Raw genomic sequence first — 17,764 nt, forward strand, 5'->3', positions numbered from 1 at the left:
GTATTTTGAAATTTTCTCGCCCCTGGCCTGATTATCTTCTGAACTGCCTGAACAATCAACTCTTATTCCCTAGACGAAGTAAAGAAAATATATGTTTTACTTTACTTACTTTTATAAAGAAAAAATACAATAATCATTGTTAACGAATGATTGAAAATAATGGATTCGTGCAGTTATGATAGACATATAATCATTATAAATCTGGTAAATTACTCGGATTTTTATCTAAACCTAGTATTAAAAGTGTATATGTATGAAGAACTAGCTCAGTGTAATATGAAATGAATGGGCAAATAAATAAAAGTATTTTGGATATTACTAACATACATTCAACGAGAAAACACATCATTCAATGAAATATCCTTCCTTACGTTTTGGTGGCTATGTGGAATGAAAGGAAAGGAAGAAAAAATTTGTTTTTCACACAAAATCATTGTTTTATTGTAACAGTAGTGGTTTGAATACATTTTTTGTTTGTCCATACATCTACACATGTGTTTGTCTACACATCCTAAAATGCTGGCTCCGTCAGTGGAGAATCAAGATCAACGAAACCAAATCAACAAACATAATATTTACCCTAAACAAGAAAACGCTCCCGCCAGTATACCTCAACAACGTTCCTATCCCAATTGCGAACCATGTACGATACCTCGTATCTGGACAAACAACTGACGTGGAACCCCCATATACGATTTAAGCACACAGACTGTAACATACGATTTTTCATGCTTAAACTACTACTTGGCAGACGATCAAAACTCTCACTAACAAACAAAAGAAAACTTTACATTGCCCTCCTGGCCCCCACATAGACATACGGACTTGAACTTAACGTGACTGCTAATCGTTCCAACCTCAATCGAATCCAATCCCTTCAATCCAACATCCTCGGAACAATAATCAACGCCCCCCACAATCCATACCACCTAAATGCCCCTCTTGTTACCGAGCTAGCCGAATTCCGCTATAAAATGTTCCATTCCAAACACCCCATCATCCGAACCCTTTAGTCAAAAACCTAGCATCCATCACCTAATAATCCCAACAGAAGACTGATGCGTCGGTAGCCCCGCGACAAAATTCACTACTTCACTTTGGTCCATCTCGGTGAAAATATATTTCACTATTTCACAGGGGATTCTGTTTAGAATGATGTTGTTCACGATACGAATGATGTTGTCGACTTTTTTAGCCGCCAGAACCGAAAACCTTTTCTACTAATTTTTCTTTTAAATTCACGATGTTTCAGAAATTAGATTCGGTGATTTTTCCTGTTTCTGGATTTGTAGGTACCGACCTCGAGTAATGTCCTGAAAGTAAGCTGTTCGAATACAGACACGATTAACTGGAAAGAAATGAATTCGATTAAAAAAAAAACAACAAAAAAACGCGTATTTGAATGCAACGTTGTATCAAAACTATTAGATTTATTCAGAAATCGTGAGATGCGGGCTGGTGTGATGTAGGTTTCAGAAAAACATTTTCTTTATCGTGCCAACGTTTCGATCTTTATTGAGATCATCTTCAGGGCTCAAAGCGTTTGTTTGCTTAAGTGTGCCATTCTTGCGTGTCGTGTTGAGATCGAAACGTTGGCACGATAAAGAAAATGTTTTTCTGAGACATCACACCTCACCGCATCTCACGATTTCTGAATAATCATCGACTAACGGTCACTAATCACCGCACACTATTATATTTAGTTGTCTATTGACAAATTACTTCATTCAATTAATTAATCTTTTTATGTAAGGTTTTGGTCGAAATGAAAAAGTTAGTGACACGAGAGGGATTCGAACCCACGACCTACGGCTAAAAAAGCCTATCACTTGAGCTCTCGTGACTTCGATCCACTCGGACACCAACTCCCCATCTCAACGTGATTAGAGCAGCGGGCTATTGAGCCGAAGATCCTGGGTTCGAATCCCTCTCGTGTCACTAAGTTTTTCATTTCGATCAAAACCTTACATAAAAAGATTAATTAATTGAAAGTTGTATCAAAATTGCACGTCAATCGACCGGCTACTTTTTTAATTTTGCGAGCACAAACATACGCAGGGTGAATTTTTATAAATATAGATTTGACATTCGAATTTAATGTTTACAATTAAATACAATAATAATTATATACGTTAGTCAAAATTGACCTATCTTTAAACCGTAGGACGCGCTAGAAGCGTTAATTTTTTCCAGACCAACTGAAATATTTACAGTTCTAAACGTAGGATTGCTGTTCTGAGAATTACTGTTAGTTAATAACTGTATAATGTATAACTTGTTTAATTCAAGTATCCGTAAATTAATTAATCCGGAAGCGTGGTATGGGAGAATTGTTAAAGATAGAGGAAGCTGTGTAGAAACTTTGTTAGCGCGAACTTTTAGAATAAGCACACCCCTGAAATCTGTCTCGCAAGTTGAAATCATTTTAAAGAATGTGTATTATTTTTGAACATAATGTCCTAAACTTTTAAACTTTAGTCAGTGCTAATTTATTATATAATATTAAACTTTTCAAAACAATCCTAAACATTTAAAGCGTCAATTTCCAATCTGATTATGGGTATTTTAATTCAAATGGAACTACATAAAGTGAAGTAATAGTAACAACAAATGTGTGGTGTTTAGTGACCGTTATTTAATGATTATTTGCAGATCGTGAAATGCGGTTTGGTGTGACGTAGGTTTTAGAAAAATATTTTCTTTATCGTGCTACGTTTCAGTCTTTATTGAGATCATCTTCAGGGCCCAAAGTGTTTGTTTTCTGTGTAGATGTGCCATTCTGGTGTGTCATGTTGAGAGTGCCAGTGAGTTTTGACCACTATAAAAAAATCAATATCTCACTGGCACTCTCAACACGACACACAAGAATGACACATCTACACAGAAAAAAACACTTTGAGCCCAGAAGATGATCTCAATAAAGACCGAAACGTCGGCACGATAAAGAAAATGTTTTTTATAAAATCTACGTCACACCAGACCTCATCTCACGATCTCCAAATAATCAGTAACAACAAAGCTTGTCTGGATGTGGCATAAGTTGAAGATGTCCATTAGGAGAATATAGAAGAGGAATTATTCACGTCCAACTCAGAATTTCGTCTTTCATACAAAATCATTTTTATCATTTAGTAAAGATAATTTGATTGTGATTTATATAGGCTCAATTCTGCCGTCACCCAGGCACGGGGTCAGACCTTATCTATACCTCAGTCCATGTATGCCCAGGGGAGCTCGTTGAATTTGGTTTACATTAAAATAAGTATGTTGCATTTAATTTAACGATAAACCTACATGTATTTTGATATAAACTTTCCTTACTTTATTTTTTAAATTTTTTTAGTATATTAGAAACACGTATTATAAAGGAAAACACGTTGTAAAACAAATTTACAATTAATTCCATTCATTACTGGAATTACAAAGGAAGGATTTTTATTTAGTCACGCGAAAATAAATTTGACTTACGCCCGACTGAATAATATTCGACCCTTGTTAAAAGTGTTCCTCAAACGTATCCTCTTATTTACACAAACGGCGATATATTCTGCAAACGTTTTTGGAGATTAAAAAGTTCCATGCATTAATATTGGAGCTAGTTGTGTAAACATAAACTCTTGAAGTTTATGTCTGAGGAAGAGTCTGTAAATTATGCCAGTTTTAGAAGTTACATGTTAATTTTCCTTTTATAAAATTTAATTGATTTGCCTTAGTTTATTTACAAAAAATTGAACTATACACAGTTAAATTAATCAGAATTAGTTCTACGGAAAATATAAAAATAATCTTCTCAAGTAAAACAAAAGCTTGTTTTGTAAATTTCACAAATTTCACAATTTGCATTTATATTGTCAGGTGAACGGGATTCTTCTATAGAGGAAAACGAACTTTTATGACTTATTTGACATATTTATATGACCAAGCAAATGCATTATGACCGTTGGTCTAAAACTTAGAGAGAGTGCACAACTGCACGAGCCATATCTACAGGTGAAGATGGCGAAGACCACACTGTTAAAACCATCTATATATAAAGACTTATTATAACAAAAATAATGAATTGTGTCGATTCTTTATTATATATTATAGATATATTATATATAATAACAATATTATTTGTTATCTATTAAAATTACTGGTGATGTATTTATTAGCGTGAAAGAGAGAGGTTCAACGCCGCCCCGAGGAATATAGAGTACTGTGGGGTGAGTGTGCGACATCTGGAGAGTAAAAGTAAGTTATTAGCGAGAATGGAGTGGCTTTAACCTCGCCCGAGGAATATAAGCACTCTGGGAGAGTGAATGTCACCAGATCTTTGTTGTTGTTTCAATTCTGTATTTGACAACCTGACGTACAAACGAGAGGCTAGCATTTTAGTATCTAGACAAGATTTAAAAGATGAGAGTCAGAAACCATATCGAGACGCTGTAACGCGTAAATACGCGCGAAAGAAGAGAAAAAGAGCAAAAACACACAGAGGGCCGGCGATGACTTCAGCTGTTTATCAGCCCATAAACTTCCCTCTTTTATATATATATATATATATATAAATTATTATTTTTATTTGGAGATCGTGAGATGCGGTCTGGTTTGACGTAGGGTTTACAACAACATTTTCTTTATCGTGCCAACGTTTCGATTATTTTACATCTTCAGAACCTAGGATTTATAAACATTGTTTAAATTATTATATTTGTGTACATTGTGTATTTGTGCTTACTTAGTACAAATAAATAGAAATGGTAAACAAAAGTTAATTTTTGACTTTCAAACAATACTGAAGAAAATGTTCCATTTTTAAAAAACATCGGGGTAGTGAGAACGAAATGTGGTTTATGATTATAATTTATGAGCGTGAATGGAGGGGCTTATCCTCAATTACTCCGAGGAATGTTGTGTACTTTGGAGTATGTGAAAGTAATTTTTTGGAGTTAATGGGGGATTATCCCCATTTATCCAAGGAATATCGAATACATTAGGGTAGTGTAAACTAAGAATGGTGTGTGAATTAATTTATTAGTGCGAATTGAGGGGCTGATCTCTTATTAACCAACGAATATCGAGTACACTGGGCTAATTTGAACGAAGTCTGGTGTGTGAGTGTATGTGTGAATTAAATATTTAGCACGAATAAAAGGTTTTATCTCCGATTACCCCGGGGATTATTGAGTACACTGGGGTAGTGTGAAAGAAGTCTGGTGTGTGTGAATTAATTTAATAGCGCGAATGAAGGTGCATATTTCTGATTACCGCGAGGACTGTTGTAAACTTTGGAGCATGGGAAAGTAATTTATTGGCATAATGAGGGATTATCTCCAATTATTAGCCAATGGGCTTATCCATTATTACTCAAGGAATATCGAGTACATCGGGGTATTTTGAACGAAGTCCAGTGTGTGAATTAAATTGTGAGCGCGAAGGAAAGATTTTAATTCCGATTATCCCAGGGATTATCGAGTACACTGTGGTAGTGTAAACGAAATCTGGTGTGTGTGAATTAATTTATTAGCGCGAAAGAAGGGGCTTACTCCCGATTACCCCGGGAAATGTCCAGTACTCAAAGGTTGTGTGAATACCAACCATAAACACTCAATTAATTATAATAATTTTTTACGAAATGAAAAATTTGTGTCACAGGCGGGATTCGAACCCACGACTTTCGGCTAAATACGCCGCTGCTCTACCACTTGAGCTACCGTGACTTCGATCGCCCATGCCACAAACTTCTCATTTCGACTCCCCGATTTTATTCTAATTGTAAGCAAATCGCGGCTTCATATAGAAACACTTTTTATTAACGATTGTACTAGATTAGCGGGACTGTGTACGATTCACAGCAGCGGCGGATTGAGCCGAAAGTCGTGGGTTCGAATCCCGCCTGTGACACAAATTTTTCATTTCGAAAAAATTGTGTATAATTAATTGAGTATTTATATATTTAATGGAAGCTGATAAAATTTAGTACCAACCATAATATTAAGGTTATCTGGTTTCTGTTTCTCGTGTGTTTGTGTTGAACAAATGAACTTCTGATGTCCCGGAAAAAAGCCCATTATGAAAATTTGCCATGTCAACGCTCTAATCGTCGCGTCATCGACGGCTAGTAATACTACAACTAATAATAACGAATACTACTACTACTACAATACTGTTTTTTGTTTATTACAGTATTAGAGTTGAGAATTTTTTTGAGAAAAGCTGGTGAGTGATAGTATGTTGACACCTTGTACGTACTAATTACATTGAACGTCAATTTACTGTATGAAAAAGTTGAAACGCTAAAAAATAGATAGATGAAGATAAAAAATTTAGACATAAGCACCCTCGTATCTCCTCTAAACCTTTATTTTTTATTATATCAGAATACCAGTTGCTAAATAAATGACTACATAAATTCTAGTTTTTAAAAATGCTTAATAGGAGGTGTCAATATGTAAATTTGTCTCGGTCATTTTTAATTATATTTCGATATTAATAAAAAGTATAATATTGATTACTTAATTTTTATTTTGATGCTGAATCCCATGAATAAGAATTAAACCGTCTGTCGAACCTGATACTACTTGATGACCGTAAGCTTTCAATTATGATAAGCAGGGATATTTATTGAACGGTAATATGGTCAACGCATTAATTAAAAAGCATTATTCGCTAAATAATGATATGAATAATTATTTCCCTTGATTAATATCTCATTTCAAAGTGAAGCTTTCGCTAAGCCTTGCCCGCGCTCAATAAACGCCCAACGTCATTACTGGCCACCAAAGGGCATTCAGAAGCGGCATACATACATTTGCATCTGGCCACTCCCTTCAGAGCCGGGCTCAATTTTGTATGGGGTTTTTCGTTAATTTACACATGAAAAGATGATGGCGGTTTAAGGTCACATTTTCTTAGCCTGGAGGCCTAAGCCAAATAAACAGCTGACGAAAAAGGAAAGTAGTTGGATAATATAATTCGATTCTTTACTGATTTATATAAGGTCAAATCTGCGCACGCATGTAAATAAATAAACGCTTGTACAGAGTTCATTCTATCACTGCTTGCAGCCAAACAATTCCAGCTTTTGTAATTTACAATAAATTATCGGCAGATCTCGATAATCACCAACCCCGGATGTTCAGATAAGGCTGCCAACACCCAGGATTACACCTCGGTCGAATCCGTCCAGCCGCCATGCTTGGACTCCAGGGGCTATCAACAGCTATTATTTTAGCCACCAATGCAATCAATTCCTAAACACAAGCCGATTCACACTCTCATTCAGTCTTAAATACATTCTTTCTTATTTACATACCATTCAATCAGTTAGTGTGATGGAATACTCTATATTCCATCGACTCCCTCACATATTCACGCTAATAAATACATTCACTCTCAAGACCTCTAGATACAAAACAATACCAGCCCTTTATACAATAAAAATAACTATATTCACTAATTTCATGGTCCGCTTGACCAATTAATATATTACAATTAATTAAGGTTTTTAGTTGAGATAAAAAAGTCAATGGCACGAGCGGGATTCGAACCCACNTTTTTTCATCTCAACTAAAAACCTTAATTAATGGTTATATTATATCGATGAAACTAGATTATCGACCTGCTGGATACAAGAAGTCTTTTCAGAGGATGTGATGATGAATGTGTCCAGGCATTAGAAGCCGATAAAACCTTGAACATTGAATCGGGCAGCATGTCATGAGTTAATAATATTGAGCGATGCCACCCAAACCTAAATTGCGACGACATATTAACAAGTAAATACAATGTGTGATCTTGAATTAGAAGTGGTTTCTCATTGGATGGGGTATGGGGTTATGGGGGAATCAATGACCATGATGGTGGTCGATATGCTGGCCAAACAAGCGGCTTAGTTAGGTGTCTGTCTGGCGTCCAAAACTAACGCCAAACGATCACTTATTGTTTTTGTATTTAAATTATTTGACAATCTCAATGATAGTCCTACTCTCCTCCCTCAGCTATAGCTACACGCCCCTTTGCACTCTCTTAAAACCCACAAACTATTTTATATTGAATTCCAAACCTCTAACTACATGCTCTCTTCTCCTCTATACATAATGATGATCAAGAGTAACAACATCTGCAATAGCATTAACTTCTTCAATAGTTCTGTGCAATCTGTGAAAAATCATATCCTACAACCCTACTTTAGTTGAATTTTATTACCAGTTTATATTTTTTTATATTTTTTAAATGCTTTTACATTTCATACAGTTAAAAATTTATTACAATTTATTTAATTTACTTGTTCACCTAAATCTTGCACTCTAGTCTTATTATATATCTACAATGAGCATTATTTTCATTTTATTGAAAATGAATAATGATAATATGGTAGTTTCAATTGTCTTTCAGCTTTATTTTGTTTCCTTTGCCTTAATTTGGTTAGCAATTATGTCTTTCATTTTTGTTACTGTTCAGTTTTTACTCTTTAATTGTAATTTTATAATTACCATTCATAATATTACCATGTATATATGTCCTTCTTTTTATGTATATTATTTGTATTATTGCATATATTATTTTGTGTATTATTTTTATTTTTTGTTATTGTAAAATGTCTTTTTATAGTGGATTTCGTAAATTAATAAATAAAAACACGACAGAAACCGTGATATATCTACACACAAAATACACACTTTTAGTGAGTGCAATACTATGATTAAACCTAAAAAAATTTAAAATTTTAATCATTGTGTAAATTCATATTCACATCTTGCATGTATTTGTATAATTTTAACAGTGTTTATTAATCCCAGGCCCTGAAGATGTCTCAATAAAGGTTGAAACACAACAAAGAAAATGAATCTTTATGTAAGGTACTAGTTGTGATAAAAAAGTAAGTGTTACGAGCGGGATTCGAACTCACGAGCTTGGTTTTAGATACGCCGCTGCTCAACCCAACCTTTCGAATTTTCCCTCGTTTTTACCATTTTTGAAATGTCGTGTAATCTATTCGATTCTCGGCGACAAATGAAATTGCCACGGAGAGCTTTAGAGAAGATATACTTCATTTTACATATTAAATCCATTAGATTTCGTGGTACGATTGACCTCTCAATTAATTAATCTTTATGTAAGGTAATGGTAGAGATAAAATTTCACTGTCACGAGCAGGATTCGAAAAATGGCAAAAAGGAGGGAAAATACGAAATGCTGGGTTGAGGTGGGAAGTTGGTGTCCGAGTGGATCGAGGTCACAATAGCTCAAGTGGTAGAGCAGGGGGTCGAATCCCGCTCGTGACACTGACTTTTTTATTTCAACTAAAAACCTTAATTAATTGAAGATGTTATTTGGTCAATCGGACCACGAAATCTAATGGATAAAGAAAATGTTTTTCTAAACCAACCTCACACCAGACCGCATCTCATGATCTCTAAATAATCATTAATAAATACATTCATTCTCAACACACTCTTGGATACTCAACAATATCAGCATTTTACACAATAAAATAACACTGTTTACTCCAAGAATCATAACAGGGGACTCAGATACTCGCTTCCGTGCTCAAGGGTAATCCTCACTTCGCGCGACATTCCTACCCGCTCTCTATATGGGGCCAAGAAATTGCACCGTTAAATTAAGTCGGATACATCGAGCAACCTTTGTCTATTTAGAGCTGATGATGATGGTGCTGCAAGTCGGTAAACTCATGTTGAACCGCACAGAGTCACTGGGTCTACCCTCGCGGGCTTTTGAGTTATTCAAACTCGTTTGATCATTGCGCCAAATATCGCTAAGATTAAACAAAGAGTGCTCCAATCCGAATTAATTCCGCCTTTTCCAAATGGCAGTCGATTTGTGTGAGTCGATTTATCTCTTAGTCTATTGTCCAACTTGGAAGTGTAGAAAAAGCAGGGTTGAAAAAACGAAATACCTAGTAACCGAGTATCTAGCCTCTAATAACCTCCGTTAGAGAGCATAGCTTTTTCTTCAGCTGATTTTTTTTATAACGGTGTGGCTGTGTATTTTGCAAATAGAAAAAAAGATAATACGGTGTGCTATATTAAACCTATAGGTCGGCTCGGATATATCGAATGTAAGTACTTTAGTATAAAAAACATTATCCCAACATTCCTGAATTAATGCCGAAATAATGTAGCGGCAGTGAAATAAAAGGCTCGAAACGTGTTATTGCATTAAAGTTTGCCTTCCAACGTAGCTTCACAGATTTACGTATCCACTTCGCTTTGACTGTTATTACACTTCTTTTTGCGGATAACGATTAAAGTTTGTTTCAAAAAGCGCCGAAGATAGAGGGGTTTCAAATCATTATTGAATTTTTCTGGCCGTTAACAGTTTCAAAATTTTCTAATACCAAAGCATCTCGAGACAACTTAATTCAACTTCTATTACTAAAAAGAAAGATGAAATCATTTTCATAGACGTTGGAATGTTTTCTTTTCATATGCCTACCATACGTGATAAAATCCTTTTCTCTTCAAGTTGGTCGTAAAGTTTTCCCTTTAGACTCATGAATTTTCTTTGGGTTTATGTTTTTTTTAAGAGATATATGCATGGTATTTTGTCAATTTGGTGAGTTTATACTCGCTCGATTCACCTTAGCTTCATGACTAAAATGGCCAGTTTTATAAGTTTGTAATGTTCACGGATGTTTTGCAGCTTTGTTTCAATAGAATTTTAAGCTTTAAAATAAGGTTTTTGCCTAATAGAATTATAAAAGATACTATTTTTTCTCAAATCATTATCTCGGTGGTTGAATATATTTGTTTTCAGTCGACAAGATGAAGATGAACAAGTTTGTTACAAGTTCAAAGCGTAAAGTACGTCAACGGTACTTCGCCGCTCCGTCTCATATTAGAAGGAAGCTCATGTCTGCACCTCTTTCCAAAGAGCTCAGGCAGAAGTACAACGTTAAAAGGATGCCGATAAGGAAAGACGACGAAGTGCAAGTGAGTGATGATTTTTCTTCAAAACATGTAGATGATCCATTTCTAACCTGTCATCTCGTTTCAGGTCATTCGCGGCCATTACAAAGGGCAGACAGTCGGAAAGGTTCTCCAGGTTTACAGAAAAAAATATATCATACATATCGAACGCGTCCAGAGAGAAAAAGCGAACGGGGCGAGTGTCCCCGTCGGTATCCATCCTTCAAAGGTATTCTTTTATTTTTGAATTTAAGTAGAGCATGAATAATTAGCCATTGAAACTACTTTGTCCTTTTTCCCGTCGGGTCTACATATTTATAACTGAAAATCCTAAGCACAGCAAAAATCGCCTCCTGGATTTCTTTAACTAGGGTTTAAGCATATGTTATTTACCGGTTTTAAACGCAATCTATTGACAAAAGAACTGTTATGCATGAAAAGAATCAGAAAGGGACAAACAAGTGTGTATAATTAAAGAAAAAATCAAAAAGGTGTTTCAATTAAGATAAAATTCAATATAACCAAACGATTTCAGTCCATGCACATTTACACAGATACTCTAGCAATTAAGCTTTTTTAAAAATCTGTCACAAGCTCCTCTCAGGAATAATGATGGAACTTGGATCGTTCCGAGAAAGAAAAGTCCAAAACATTTGCGAAACATCTCTTCTAGATATTCAAACCTCATAACTTAATGAATATGAACACGATAAATTATATCATTCTAGATCTGTCACCTAAACCAATAACTCCAAAACAAGTATCACAAGAAATATTACAGCTTCCTAAAAAAAATCACCTGGTCATGATTTGATAACAGCTGAAGTTTTTCAAGAACTTCACAAAAAACAGCTCTTTCTTACTTCTTTACTTAACGCAATTTTGAGGATTTCACATTTTCCCATACAATGGAAACTTTCTTATATTAAAATGATCCCAAGGCCCCATAAAAATTTAAGCTCCCCATCATCTTATGCGTCCTATTAGCTTGTTACCCTTCCTTCTAAATTATTCGAAAAATTAATTTACACAATAATTATCTCTATTGCTACTTCGAACAACATCTCACCAGTCCGTCAATTTGGCTTTCGAACCCAACATTCCACCACTCATCGACTTCACAGAGTGACAGATTTCTCAAGCAGAAACTGTACGCGACTGGAATGTTTCTAGATGTTTCACAGGCATTCGACAAAGTATGGCATGAGGGATTATTATACAAATTAATTTTTTTTACCCCAGGCCTATTATCTGATTATACAATCATATCTTAAAGAGAGATTTTACGCAGTAATCCAGGGTACGGAGACTTCTGGGATGGACGAAGTGCTTGCGGGTGTGCCACAAGGGTCAATACTCGCTCCGCTGTTATACACAATTTTTACTTCTGATATGCTCACAAATGAGAATACACTTACCGCCGCAAACGCAGATGACACCGCCGTATTGACAAGTCATCCCTCTTCTACACAAGCTTCACTCAGGTTACAAAACCACATAACAACAATTGAAAAATAGAGCAATCTTTGGAAAAAAAAATTTAATCCTTCAAAGTCACAACATACCACCTTTACACAACGTCGTGACATTTATGCAATGAACCTGTCCCTCAATCCGAAAAAAGTTAACTATTCAGAACTTACATTGCTATCGTGACCATTTCATTTGTCGCTGAGAATCAAATAGATTACACGACATTTGAAAAATGGCAAAAAGGAGGGAAAATTCAAAAGGTGGGGTTGAGATGGGAAGTTAGTGTCCGAGTGGATCGAAGTCACGATAGCTCAAGTGGTAGAGCAGCGGCGTATCTAGCCGAAGATCGTGGGTGCGAATCCCGCTCGTGCCATTGACTTTTTTACCTCAACTAAAAACCTTAATTAATTATAAGATATTACTTGGTCAAGCGGACCACGAAACTAGTGAATTTAATTAGTATGTAATGCTACACCCTCAAAAATGAATGAAGCTTAAAATGACATCGTATTTTTTTATTTTCAGACTGTCATCGTCAAGCTGAAAATAGACAAAGACAGGAAAGCCCAATTGGATAGAAGAGCCAATGGACGTCAATCCGCCCTTGAGAAAAATAAGGGAAAATACTGCGAAGATGCTGTGGAAAAATAATTTTATTCTCCCCCCTCCCAACAAAGCCTAATAATACAAGCGGATATTTTAAAATATTGATCAATATTTTTGTATTATTAAGATGTTTTTAATAAAATAGAGTCTGTACTTAAAAATGATTTATTTTTACATTTCAGGAACACAACAATTATTAAAAGGAAAAACAAGAAAGTCTAAAGTTACTTCAATTATTGTGCAATTATTGAATTGTCCATCTTGTCTTATTTGCTCTTTTCTCATCCAAATCCTTACTTTTTTCTAAACCAAGCCTATCTGTTATAAAATGTATTTTGGCCTTGTACCTCATTTACGGAGATGTAAAGCGCCTATAAATCTTGGTTATTGCACCAATTCTTTAACTTTAAAGATCCTTTTTCGCGGCGTCATTTTTTTCATACTCTTCCATCAGTTCTTGTAAATTTTTAATTGGGCAAATTGTAAAATTTCAGAAAAAGTCCCTAAGCTTCCTAATTAGAAATGTTGACTAATTTAGAGACGGACTTTCATTACTATGGATTATCCAAGCATCGAATTGTACAGAAATTATGCTTGGCTACGAATGTCTCATTTATGTGCGCCTAAGACGGGATGTTTTGATAGCTTTACATTGATCAACTTGGTGCATGGTTATTAGACATCAAAGAACATGCTTTACGCGATTATTTGAGACTAAATATCTATCTGGGTAGTCATAATCTAAGAATAATTTATTAAATTTTAAAGAAAGTCCTGTCATAAATATTGTCACAGATATAACGAAATTCAGACTTTTATCGATATCATGGTGTTAATACATTAATTCGATAGTTGAAAAGGATAGTTTTAGTTACAAACTTTTTTTTCATTAAATACTCGTCAGACTGAAAAAATCTGCAAGGTTTTTCACCCCAGATTGTACCCAGAGACTTAAAAATCTTCCAATGCGACGTACCATGGCACAGTAATGTTACATTAAAAATTCACTAATTTCGTGGTCCGCATGACCAATTAAATGATTACAATTAATTAAGGTTTTTAGTTGAGATGGAAAAAAGTTAATGGTACGAGCGGGATTCGAACCCACGATCTTCGGGTAGATACGCCGCTGCTCTACCACTTGAGCTATCGTGACCTCGATCCACTCGGACATCAACTCCCCATCTCAACGCCACCTTATGAGTTATCCCTCCTTTTGCCATTTTTCAAATGTCGTGTAATCAGTTTGGATTCTCGACGACAATTGAAATGGCCACGGAGAGCTTTAGTGAAGTGTATTTCATATTAATTCTTTAAATTCACTAATTTCGTGGTCCGCTTGACCAATTAAATGATTACAATTAATTAAGGTTTTTAGTTGAGATGAAAAAAAGTTAATGGCACGAGCGGGATTCGAACCCACGATCTTCGGGTAGATACGCCGCTGCTCTACCACTTGAGCTATCGTAACCTCGATCCACTCGGACATCAACTTCCTATCTCAACCCCACCTTATGAGTTTTCCCTCCTTTTTGCCATTTTTCAAATGGCGTGTAATCGGTTTGGATTCTCGGCGACAATCGACAATGCGACAAGTGGTAGAGCAGCGGCGTATCTTCCCGAAGATCGTGGGTTCGAATCCCGCTCGTGCCATTAACTTTTTTTCATCTCAACTAAAAACTTAATTAGTTATATTATAAATTGCGACTGGATGTATATACGATAAAAATACTCAAAAATGACATGTAATATAAACTCAAAACATCTTAAATATGCCATACAATTTCTACTAAAAATATTAACATATGCAGCATAAATGTCAGAGATATCACTCGACTAACCCGATAAACTCTTTTTTAACCTGGACTTTTTTCTTCTTGACATAATACATATTCAATTTCAAAGGAAATAGAACAGACGAAATTGCAGTCACAAAAAATATAATTTTAAAAAATTGCACAAAATAATTAAGCTTCATTAAGTTCACGATCTGCATTAAAAGTGACAAAGGTGTACATTTCAAAGTTAGTTTCTGTAAAATTAATGCGTTTATTTGCTCCAAAAATATTTATACCCGGAATAAAACTTTCCGTCAACATAGGTGATGGGAGCATACGTAGGAACTAGAAATAATTGGATACTTCATTCCTTGTATAACAATTTAATTATTTCCATCCAGCCTGCTCTTTAAGAATAAGTTTTCCCTTTAGACTATTTTTTAGGTTTGCTAGGTTCGGTACTAGGTTAGGTTACTAGGTTGACACTATGTTTAAAATGAGGTCTATTGTCTTCCAAAACTGGATTGCTTTAGAAAGATTTTCAGGAAAGTTCAAAAATTCGCTTCAATATATAAGGGGGCAGCTATTATATGAGTTTGAGCAGATAACACCAACACATAAATGAAAGAAGCGCCACCATATTTATGCACCTTTTTCCCAATTTCAATGAATTTAGATAGGCGGGTTCGTAACGTGTGACGGACAATCATGGCTATAAAACATTTCCTAAAGTATTTTTAATTTGACAAGAATTTCAAATTTGGAAAAGATTGGTCGATTTTTCTAAGTAAACTTTTTCCATAAAATGTGAGTTATTTTTAAAATTTTTTAGCCATAACTATTCTAAAATATGGAACAACTGATTTTACAAATTTTATTATCAAAATTGGTTCATTTTGAATTCAAGTTTCTGATAAGACTTCACTTTTATGCTTGGAAACGTCATTTTACAGGAAAGGCGAATTTCATAAGAAGTTTTTCGCCCTCATTTTTTGTCACGTTTTTTCCCATTGCCTCGTCCTCGATTTCAACATAATCAAGCCGAATAAAGTTTGTTCTCTATCTTATAGAAAAATATAGATATGCCCTCATACAGCATCGTTTTGCCCTAAGTAATTAGAATAATAATAAATTTGCACAAATTACTTTTATTGATTTTAGGACCCTCAGAAATGTAGAAAGAGTTCAAAGAAAATATATTTGGAAAAGATAAGAATGTGAAAATAACCAAGCTGTTGATTCTTCCTAAACTCGCTTCTTCTAAAAGTTGATTTCAATAAAGGAAAAATAAAAAATACTTCCAGTGCTCAGATTCTTTTTTTGGAAAAATAAAAATATGCAGAAAAGCCTGAAAGATTTTTTTTAACAAATAGAAAAAATATTAATCAATTTGCAACTCAATATATGTGTGTTATCTCTATTTTTTGGATTACGTAATTTCTGGAGGCGTATTTCTCATGTGTTGGGCCTGTTGAAAAACAAATTGTTGAAAACCGTGAACCACTTAAGATGACGAAATGATGAAACAAAAATTTCCAAAAATGACCGGTGCAGGAAGTTAAGAATCAAAATAAACCCTCCTTCCAAATCTGTGGTAGTTCCTTTGACCCTACTCCGGCGGAAATTATACTGACCGGCTTATACCTGGAAATGTGGTTTTTCCTTTTAACCTCGATTACCCCTAGATGACCTGTGTAGTTTCCACGTGAAAATAATCACAAAAAAGTTCAGCTAGATAAAACCATTACAAGAAAATTCCTACCCTCTATCGCTGTCCACAAAAAGCCTACTCTACATCTCTCTGATAAGGCTCAACTTGACTTATTCATGCGAACGAGGGCAGCCTCAACGCATATAAATAAAATTCAGGTCACTCTGAATCGTGTGCTCAGACTCACCAATGCGACCTGGTACGTGAGAAATGCAACTTCATGTTGATGTGGATCGCCCTTTGGTATCAAATGTCATAAAAAAGGCCTTAATGAAAAAATGATGGAGGAGTACCAAAAAAGGGTAAGATTTGTTTTAAATATCATAATAAAAACTAACTAACTCTTTTATTTTTATTGTCAGATAATAATTGTTCATGTACCATTTATTATTGGTAGAAGGCAGCAATTAGCCAAAGTATAAAATTATTATAATGATGTTTTCTATATGTAAAAACGAAAATGAGTAAAAAGGTAAGATAGAACTTTTCTTCTTTTTGTTTAACACCAAAACAATTTTTTTTATTGAAATTACATGGCGCCCGATCGAAAATTTCTGTTTTATCTCTTTTCCCTGTTAAGGCCTTTTTCGAAAGTAGGTTTTTAATTTAAAAATTTACCAAAGCAACATGAGTAATTTTGTGATTAAAAAAATAGATTAAACTATATCAGTGTTTGATTAGTCAGCAGCGCCTTCATGTCAAGCAAATATACTAATTTGGTAATAATAAACATAAATTGGTCCACAGCCCACATAATTGAAGCGTGTCGATGTTTAAAAAAATTATAAAAATTCGTGGTAAAATATATCAAAGTATTTTGATTAGGCATCGGTGGCCGCAACAGTTTAGGCGTTGACACGGCGCTCATCACTGTAAGGTAAAGGTCCCGGGTTCGAATCCAGCGCCCCTGCATTCAAACCCGACATACACAAATGGGCTTTTTTTCAAAAACACCGAGGGTAGATATGACCACTGCTGTTGCAAACCGTCGTAAAAACTAGGTAACTATATTGTTTTAATAAAAAAATCGTTTAAAAGGGCTTTTAGGTAGCTGTGTCCAAAAGTTAGTTCGCTCGCTTTTTAAACTAAGAACATAAAATAAAAAGTAAAGTAACTCTTGTCATCCAGGAAGGCTTAAGTTGGACTTGTTGGCTATCCCAAACGAGGATCAAACCTCTTTGCGCTATTTTTTTAAATATTATTATCAATTAAAAGTCATGGGTTGTGCTGGAATTCGAACCAAGAAAGCTTGGCAAATATGGGCCCTAACTCTCGGCCAC

General features: G+C 34.9%; 2 protein-coding genes across 4 annotated transcripts in view; one reads left to right on the forward strand and one right to left on the reverse strand.

The window, feature by feature from the left end:
* LOC106668041 (synaptotagmin-4) overlaps nt 1–17,764 on the reverse strand; it is a 230,326-nt gene that overhangs the window by 87,912 nt on the left and 124,650 nt on the right. The gene's annotated exons all lie outside the window — the stretch shown is intronic.
* Nucleotides 9,965–13,096, forward strand: LOC106668042 (60S ribosomal protein L26-like). The gene is made up of 4 exons (XM_014396449.2): nt 9,965–10,066; nt 10,765–10,940; nt 11,005–11,145; nt 12,915–13,096. Exons 2-4 carry the CDS (start codon nt 10,773–10,775, stop codon nt 13,038–13,040), a joined length of 435 nt encoding a protein of 144 aa, XP_014251935.1. The 5' UTR covers nt 9,965–10,066; nt 10,765–10,772; the 3' UTR covers nt 13,041–13,096.

This window comes from Cimex lectularius, unplaced genomic scaffold (genome assembly GCF_000648675.2).
Source record: "Cimex lectularius strain Harlan isolate CLEC.00 unplaced genomic scaffold, Clec_2.1 scaffold108, whole genome shotgun sequence".
Classification (NCBI taxonomy): Eukaryota; Metazoa; Arthropoda; class Insecta; order Hemiptera; family Cimicidae; genus Cimex; species Cimex lectularius.